This window comes from Lepisma saccharinum, chromosome 29, assembly GCF_977018435.1.
Source record: "Lepisma saccharinum chromosome 29, izLepSacc3.1, whole genome shotgun sequence".
Taxonomy (NCBI): domain Eukaryota; kingdom Metazoa; phylum Arthropoda; class Insecta; order Zygentoma; family Lepismatidae; genus Lepisma; species Lepisma saccharinum.
Window position 1 is genome coordinate 30,287,084 of NC_139257.1, and position 9,750 is coordinate 30,296,833.

Sequence of the window (9,750 nt, forward strand, 5' to 3'; positions counted from 1 at the left end):
TGCTGCAAACGTGGATTGCAGCACAGTTCGCTTCCAGTTAAGCAGAATACAAAGTGCTGTAAACGTGGATTACAGCACAGTTCGCGATGCACAATCAGGGCTTCAGTTGTCATCGTTAGGTTTCCACCTTGATTCTCGGGGATTGGGCCTCCCCGGATGCCATGATGTTTTGCAGCTTTTTTTTTTTTTTTTTTTCCTCGTTTTCCATTTAGAAGGCTACACCTTCTCTTTGGTAAGTGAATTGTTTTCATAAATGTTTTCTCTTGCAAGGTGATGGTCTAAGTGTGTTTTCAGTATTGAAGTGGTACAGATTTACTTATTCTGGGGGTAGTTCACTTAGATGTTATTTATTCAGTAGTGGGAAAATTACTTCTTAGGAAAGTAATAATTTGCTATGGTGCGGCATGTGTTGGATATATCACGTGCCGTAGTTCCAGAGGATGATGGATTATGTACAGCTGATAATCAGGATGCTGTGGGTCTATCAGGAAGGTATATATGGTTAAGAGATGCTGTAATGGTGTGCAGTGGTAAGTGGGAAGACAGTCGTGTAGAGCATCTTCGTACATTGTGCTGAGAAGTTGTGGATGGTGCGAGTTCATTCGACCAGTTATATATTTGTGACGGATGGCTTCGATGTGGGTTGTGATTTCCGGGAAGGTTATTCGCTCGTACAGTAGTCGTGTAGGACTTGGTAGGACTACTCTGAAGGCCAAACGAAGAGCATGTCTTTCCAGAACTTGTAGTTTGTGATAGAATGAGTCTGGCGCTGATATCCATGCAGTGTGGCCGTAAATTATTGCTGGTCGAAGGAAAGCTTTGTAGGTATGTAGGACAACCTGGCAGTTGAGTCCCCAGGATGTTCCAATTAGCCGTTTGAGCAAGCTCAGACGATTTGTAGCTTTTTGGACGATGTTGAGCAATTGAGGTTTCCATGTTAGCTTGGAGTCAAATATGACTCCTAGGTATTTTGCAGTGGTGGCAGGCAGAATTGGCGTTCCCCGTATTTTGATGTTTAATAACGTTGGGTTCCTTTGGATCTTCGAGCGACAGCCTGTCAGTAGAAACACCAATGCTTGTGTTTTGAGAGCATTTATTGTGAGACGCCATGTGTCACACCATCTTTGGAAGGAGTTTATAGCTGGTTGGAGAGTTTTGTTTATAGCTTGGATGGTTGAACAACAGGCGAGAAATGCGGTGTCGTCAGCGAATTGGTAGATAGAAACTTGTGGGGGTTTTGGCATATCGGCAACGTATAGTATGTAGAGTAATGGTGATAAAGCAGCACCCTGTGGAACGCCAGAGTAAGGGAAAATGGGGTATGACATCGCTCCATTTACAGTGACATAAGCGACCCTATTTGTTAGAAAGCTGTGTACTAATCTGACATAGGAAAGCGGTAGGTGGAATTTATGGAGCTTGTAAATGAGTCCAGTATGCCATACTTTGTCAAATGCTTTCTCCAGGTCGAATAGTACTAGACAGGATGGTTTGGAAGTGTTGAAGTGATTTGTGATGCGAGTCGTTAGTTTTAACAAATTATCAAGGACACTGTGTTGAGGTCTAAAGCCTGCTTGGTGCGACGGAAGTAAACTGTGTGCTTGTAAGTGCATGTGTATGCGTCGAACAATGATGCGTTCGAGTATTTTGCTAAATGTTGATGTGAGCTGAATAGGTCGATAGTTTGTGGGGTTGGTACTATCTTTGTGTGGCTTTGGAAACATTAGAACTTTCGAAATCTTCCAGTCTGTCGGGTAGTGTTTTGTGCGGAGGATAAAATTGTAGATAATAGCCAGAAAGGACAGCAATGCAAGCGGGGTCTGTTTGATCAATACGTATGTGATATTGTCCAAGCCGGGAGCGGTGTTTCTCTTCCTACGCACAGTATTGATAATGTCGTCTGTTGTAATAGGAACAGTTAGAGCATTATTAGGATCAGTATCGTGCGTATTGCTGGGTTGCAGTTGCCTGTTATTGGGGTTGGTGACTGTCAATTTTGGTCTGGAGGCGGAGATTTGGAGCTAATTGTGGTGTTGGAGTGAAAGTGTCTTGCAAGACATTTGCGAAGGCATAAGCTTTTTCAGTGTCGGTGTTTAGGGCTGCGTCCTTGATTGTTATTGGATAAGGAGTACTACTGGATTGTCCAGTGAGCACCTTGAAACGTTTCCAATACTTGCTGGGATGGCTTTCATCACTCAATTGGTTGCACGTTTCAATCCATCGACGTTGTTTATAAGCTTTTATATAGTTTTGTACGGTACGCAGCCATTGACGGTGTAAGTTAAGGGATTCAGGATTTCTGGTCTGGAGGTAGTCCCTGTATGCTCGTCGTGATGCTGTGATTAGGTGAAGATATTGCGGAGGTAGCTTTGGTTTGTAACTATTCAGAGTGGTCGTAGGTATGTTAGTGGTTGCCGCACTGGTAATCTGAGCAGTAAGATGTTCCACCGCCGTATCGAGTTCCTCTGAATTGTTTGGTGGTGGATGCGGGTGAGAAAAAGCATTCTGTAGCTTTTCACTATATGCCTCCCAGTTCGCTTTGTTGTAACACCAGATTGTTCGAGGTTGTATTTTACTGCTCGTATTGCGGTTACCAAGATTTAAGGTAATTTTCACTGGGTCATGGTCACTGCCGATGGAATCCAGCACAGATATGTTCAAGCAGGCACTTAGAGATGTTGATGTTATAACAACGTCAGGGGTAGTGTTACTTATGGGACGTGTGGCTCTGGGCAGTACATGGAATTCTGCTGTAGTGTTTTGTTCCAGAAATTGTAAAAAGTTTGTTTTGTCTTGCATGGTACGACTATGATAATTGATGTCCGCTGCTATGATATAATGTTTGCTAAGGGTTTGGATATGTTGAAAGAATTGGTATGGAATAGTCTCCCCTGGTCTTACATAGATGGTAGCAAAAGTAACGACCCGGGATGGAAAATAGATGGTACTAGCAGTATGTTCTGGCAAGTGGAAGTTTGGTGGGAAGGTAACTGTTCGATATGGTAATTTTCTATCTACTCCAATTGCTGTGCCGCCGTTTACTCTTAAGCCCGGCGGACCATCGTGGCGTAAGATGTTATATGGTGGAATATGACAGATCATTTTTGGAGCAAGATAGGTTTCGTTTAGCGCAAAGCAGTGAACAGATTCTTCCAAAAGCAGGTGTTGCAATAAAGCTTTTCGTTTAGAAACGGATCGGATATTTAAAAATAGAAAATTATACATATTCCGTACTGCCATATTCAAAACCTTAAACCGCAGTTTCCAAGTGGGATATGTGGAAATGCACATGAGGACCAGAGTATGTTGCATGGAGTTGCAAGTTGAAAATTGTTTTTGCTGATGCTGTTACTTGGGTTAATATGTGCGTTCTTAAAAATGGGTGCACATTTTGGAGAGTCAGGGTGAAGAAACGTATTAGATCTTCCACTGTTACTGGATGTCGTAGTGAATTGTCAGGTTCTGTAGCAGTGTTATTGGTGCGCAGGGGAACTGTTAGATCAGGGTGTTCAGGTATTGCATCTGGCTTGGCTTTGCATTTGTAACTGTATGTAGGATGGTTTTCCGTACATGTGACACATTTTGGTGCAGCAGTTTGGTTTTGACATTCTCTGGTTGAATGGGGTCCTGAACAGTATCCGCATTTATCTCGGTTTGGACATGCAGCAGTAGTATGCTTGTTATACTGTTGGCATTTTTCGCACCGCAATGGAAGAGGTTGTTGAGAACGGGATGGTTCAACTTTGTACCTGCGTCTGTATATGTATGCTCCACTGTGTAGTAGGGTGTCTACAGCATTTTGTGAGTCTGTTAGGACCCGTACCATGTATGTGGGTCCGTTGTTATTGCGAATATGGCCACATTTGCGGATTTGTACACCTTCGCATTCCAGTTCCTCAAAAATCTCTTGGTCTGTTAGACTAGGTTCTACACCCCTGATGACAACTGATAGTAGTGGGGATTTATGTGGTGGTGGTGGTTGTTTTTGAATGGAAGCATTTAGTGTTTGGATGTTTGCTTTGGCTCCATAGATTTCAAAAGAAGCTTTGTTTCTAATTAGTTTTGCAAAGTCTGGATCTGGTGATTTCAATATGATGCCATTACGGGTGAACAGTATTTGTGCAATTTGTGCCCTTGGTACATACTTAGATGTTTGCTGGAACACATGTTTTGCTGTGTTGAATTTGGTGTCGTTGTTGGTGAGCAGGAAGTTATATAAGCTGGTATCCTGTTGTTTGGATTTTAGTTGGGTTGCATGAGCTGTATTTCCTGTATCTCGTTTAATTGGTGATCTAGATCGTTGACGTTGAGGTAATCCTTCGTAGGAATTGCGACGTCGGTGTTTTGTGAAATAGCTGTACGTTTGCATTGGATCATTGGTACTTCGTGAATCGAGCATCGTCTCGGAGTTTGGACCGTCCGTCCGTTTAGTACCTCCGGTGAAGGTTTTCACCCCTTCTCGCTGTCGTAGCAGCGTTGCAGGAAGACCATGATGCATATCAGAAGACCACAACCGTGAGTTGTTTATATGATCCAATAGAACAAACGCAAATCCTATGGGAAAAGAGGCACAAACTCAAACCAACTGACAACTCAATCCAATGAAGCGAATCCAAATTCCAAACTAATTGTAGAGCCCAAGACAAAAGAAGAGGAAGGATGAAGGTAGTAAGGGAAAACAGTTTCAAAAAATAGTGCAAGTCGTATGTCTGCTCCACTCAACGTGTTCAACCAAAAAGGTTCCTCGCAATCACCTAACCACCGTATAGGCACAATTGGTACCGTTTGTCCGTTCCAGACTTACGGCTTCCACCTGGAATAATTGGCCCACGATGCGTGACACAAGAGAGACCGACTTACGATTACCTATACCTGATGGGTTTTGCAGCACTTAGCTCCTGATTATATAGTCTGGGATAAAAATATTTATCATGGGAGTTTCACTTGTATTCAACATATTTTATTTTCTGATCTTCCTTACAACTTCAATATTCACACATCTTTCGAAGGATAATAAAACACATTTTTTCACTAATTACAATTGAAGTTATCCTTATTTGTGTTACTAAAAGTTATGTTTGTTTTGCATTTGAGTCGCACTGCCATCAAGTGTATGCTTGTAGGAAATATAAGGTTTGGTGGTCAGTGCACATACAAATTCAGATTAAACGAAACACTCCGATCTGACGCTTGCGGCGCTCATGCTGGTGACCATCCAAACTAAAGCGTATTCTGTGGAATGTTTTTTTTGTAACGTTGATGCAACGTTATCACAACGTTGTTCCCCTACATACAACATTCATCATAAATACAACATACATACAACGTTGTGGCAACGTTATCACAACGTTGTTCCCCTACATACAACATTCATCATAAATACAACATACATACGCCCGACCCTGTGGCCGAGTGGTTAGCACATCGCGCTGCAACGCCAAGGGTCCCGGGTTCGAATCCCGGTCGGGTATGGTTGTTTGTGAATGTCCATTTTCATCCATTTCATCATTTCATCACTCATCCTCATCTTCGCAAATTAGCCAAGAGGCACAAAACGCGAAGTAAAATAAACTAAATCAATCAATCACTCAATCAAACAACATACATACAACGTTGTGGCAACGTTAGTGTGTTGACTGGGCTGATAGATGGCACCATGTTCGTTACCCGAGGGCCGTCGAAGTTCCCCTTGGACAAACGAAAAAATTGGACTGCCTCCACTTCTATCCAATCATGGACGTCTAGAAGGGGTATGTGCCCCCCTCCAGGGAAAAATTAATCTCAACCTAAAAGGGCATATTTCCCAAATATGATTTTTATTGCATTAACGGTCATTTATGTTTATTGTTGTCGATTGTTTACTCCATTCATTTATATGATTTTTACTGTCATTTCGTCCTTGTTCTGTCTTATACTTACTTATACTGTTCCATTTTCTGCTCTTCCTATTCTGTATCTTCTTTTGTCTTCCTGCTGTTTCTTTCTTCTTTCCTTTCTCTCTTATTCATAGTTCCTTTTAAAGACGCCGATCTAGAGTGTTAAGGCATTTCTCCGTGCGGGGAGGGGGGAGTAACTTCCTTCTCTCCAATATAAACTTTCCAGATGACAATTTGATGGCTAAAATGCCTCATTTTATGTAACAATAAATGTGTTTGTGTATGTATAATATATGTCTGGGTGGGTAGATGCGTATGTGTGCATAGAGGGGCACTGACGCTCACCCAGCCTCTAAAGAAATGGGCACCTGTGGAGGGTAAAGGCAGCAGGAGTGTAGTGCTCATCACATCATCTCCACAAATGGTGAATACGTGGGCCCCTAGATTCACATCCCCTGATATACCCTTGCGGCATATTGCAGCACACAGGGGGTACACTTTAAGTACACATTGAATACAGAAACAGGCGCGAATGAACAGGTTAGTTGTATATTACTACTGAATTACACCGAAAAATCCCACATACTTAATTATAATCAGAGTCTTACATTACTTGTAACGATTTTAAGGAAAGTGTTAACCGTAAACAAAGTTTTTGTGAAGGAAACAAATTCAAACTGTAGCCATTTGGTTCATATCTGGTATTCTGAAAGATGGCTTAGTTTCCGTCGTTCTGGTCGAATATCTCCATTCTGAAGTGTACGCTTGGTCCTGGTTCACCACTGGTCTTCGTGTCTCGGCAGAAGTTGAAACTGGTCATCTTGGTCGCTTCAATCAACTTCTTTTCGATCATCGACATCACATGTCCTACCGCCTCCACGGAAGCACGTCCGTCGAGAGTCAGCCTGGCTTTAAACTCGGAACTCTCCACCCTGCTACCGTAGAGCATCACTGTAACGGAGAGTTTGCCATCCCAGACGCCAGACCTCACGCAGAAGGCTCTGTCGTGCGCCACAAGAACGTCGGTCGCATCTTGGCCCGTTAATTCCTTATCCAGAACGGAGTGGTGGGTGTGGACTGCGCCTGCGTGGTCCTTCGTGACGTGACGTAGCACTTCGGACGGCTTCGACGAGAGACGAGCGCCGCATTGGTCAACCGCGCACGGCATTGGCTGGTGGTTGCAGTCCGTCTCGTGCAGAGCCAGCGCGTCGAAGGTCATCCTGACCAGGCAGCCGTTGGATAAGTACCGACACGGCAAGGGGATGGTCTTGTACAGCTGCTCGCCGTAAGCGTTTCTTCTGATCGCCTCTCCCGTCGAACACTTCAGGCACCACGTCACGCTCCTGGAGCACCGGAGGCAGAATTTGTGGCCGATCCTGCACGTGAAAATCTCTGGACCCACCAGTTTGTTGCAAATGTCGCAGAGGAGTGACTGGGATATTTTCTTCGCACTGCCTGAATCACTGAAATAGAAAAAAAAAAGTGTATTGGAATCAGTCATGATTTTTCGCAAATGCAATAAGACGGCGGAAAATATTAGTTGTTGCAAAAAAAAAAATTAGGAAAATGTTCAAAACACACTTTACGTATGTGCGAAATCGCGAATTTGGCATAAATTGTGATCTTTTAGCGAATTTGAACACATTTTGTGCTTAAGAAACGAAAAATATTGCTTTTTAGGCTTAGAAACATAAACATATTTACGAGTGTATAAGGCGCACGTCTCTCAAAATTGTATCCCCTCCTCCCCAAGAAAAAACTATGGTGCGTTTTATCCATGGGATAATTCCGACAGCTACACAAATTTACATGTAAATAGAGGATTCCCACGATTAGTCACCCTCTATCGGAATTTTTTGCATCACCGAGCGAAGTGGCGGGGTTCTGATGGGAAATCGAGTACGCACCTACCGTCACACGGGTGCCGTAACATCGGTATTTGTCGCACGAGAAACCTTATGAGTTACCGATCGAAGCGGCGCTGTTTTGGCGGAGATCGAGTGCGCACTTACCGTCACATGGGAGCCGTGACATCGGCACTTTTTTGCTGAGCGAGAAATAATGAAAATTAACTTCCACATAACTCGTTTCCAACTTATGAACAGGTGTAGGCCATGAACTACAAGTTAAAATACTAGTTTAAAAGCATCATGATGGTATAATTATAGGCATATCTCGCAGAAAAGTGTGTTAATATAACAACGCGAATTTTGGGGGAAATTACACCGGAATTCTAAACAGATGTAATTTTTCAAATTTCATAGAGATCACTCGAAAGGAGACGTAAATTTGAAAACAACTGCCAAAAGTCTAGTCATGAACCCATACCAACATGAATGTCCGCAACATTAATTAAGCCACAGTATGGTCCCAAAGTCGCATTACATAATGGTGAACTGTCTACTTCTAAATAATGGTCTTACCTATGTCTAAGAATAACCCAATACTTACCTAGCGGTTAGTGTTTTGCTGCTAAAACCTTTCCCCAATTCTACTTTGCAATCTCCCTTAACGCTACCCTTCCTCACTTTGTCAATGGCCGAAGGGGGGAAGGTAATCGAAGCTGCACACACGCTCAGTTCGTCCGAGCTGCAGCCTGTCTGAATCCCCTCGGTGCTCGGAACAACTTTGCTAGATTGCGTCGAAGCTGCTTGTCGACGAGTGGAGTCCTGCACCGTTGAAGACTTGCATTGCGTCAGCGGACCGAAGCTAGGCGCCTCGTCGTGGCGGAAACGGGATCTGACGGGCACTTTCGAAGCTACGCTTTGCTCGTCCGACATAATCCTTTTGATAGCCTCGTACACCTTTTCGCTCTGTTCGAGGATCGAGCTGCGTTCAGGAACGTCTCCACCTTCTTGCGGATTGCGAGTTTGCAAGCTTCGAACTGTCTCTGCCTTAACCAGTCCGTTCTCCGCCGTTCTGCGCGCGAAGCGGTCGAACAGGAGCTTCGTACCTTTCACGCTCCCCACTGACTGCGGCTGTGACACCGAACCGGTCGAGGCACTTCCAGTTGCGACACTTTTGGTCTCCTCGAGCTGCTCCGTAGGGGCGAAACCTTTGCTGGGCGTCGAAGAAAGTGCAATTTGTCCATCACCAGCAGGATCCTTCGGCTTAACAAGATACGGGACGATATCCCTCCACGCGCTTTCTTTCTTTAACTTAGGGAACCTTTCTATCGTATCCTGCAACGCATCGGTATACTCGCGATCACACTCCATCTTCCCTGCCGCCTAAACCTCTCACCTCCCAGCAATAACCGAAGCATTGTTGAGACCTTGAAGAAGATTTGCATTGTTGCTGTTTGTCCATGTGAACACAATCATTGTTATATGAAAATAATTCTTCCTTATCTTCTGTAGTTTCCTATCTCATTGTTGACTACATTCTTTTTGTAATGTTGGTAGACTCAATTGAAACAACAAAGAGAAACAGTCAATAAAAAGTAGCAGGGGAACGGTGATTCCCTAATCCGTGAGTCAGTAGCGGCTTCTGCCTATTCGCACGTGCACATCCAAATATATATAAGTACCACTTTCAACGGTTGGTATTCCCTACGGCCCCGCAGTAGGGATGAAACCCCGCATGCTAGGTAAGAGCACGGGGGACGCCATTTCTGTAGCAATGGAGAATTGAATCCTTGTACACTCTGCTTTTGTGGTTGAGGGGTATTTTGAAAGTAATGTATGTTGCATTGTATGGTAGCTGCACAGCACACACTGACTGTCTTCGATTTCATTCTGTGGGGGTACCTCAAGAGCCGAGTTTTTGAACACGTATCCCTAACTTAGAGACCCTGAAGAGAAGAATTAGGAAGAAGTCCAGCCAATTCTACCCGCAATGATGGTGTCTGTAGTGTTTGTTTGTCGACTCCGTG

The 9,750-nt window shown here is 43.9% G+C and overlaps 1 protein-coding gene across 1 annotated transcript; it reads right to left on the reverse strand.

Annotated features, from left to right (window-relative positions):
- Positions 1-6,426: 6,426 nt before the first annotated feature.
- LOC145981312 (uncharacterized) lies at positions 6,427-9,109 on the reverse strand. Its single transcript, XM_083114511.1, has 2 exons — positions 8,328-9,109; positions 6,427-7,339 (listed from the first exon to the last, which is right to left on the reverse strand). The coding sequence occupies exons 1-2, from the start codon at positions 9,092-9,094 to the stop codon at positions 6,595-6,597; spliced, it is 1,512 nt and encodes a 503-aa protein (XP_082970637.1). The 5' UTR covers positions 9,095-9,109; the 3' UTR covers positions 6,427-6,594.
- Between the last annotated feature and the right edge of the window lie 641 nt (positions 9,110-9,750).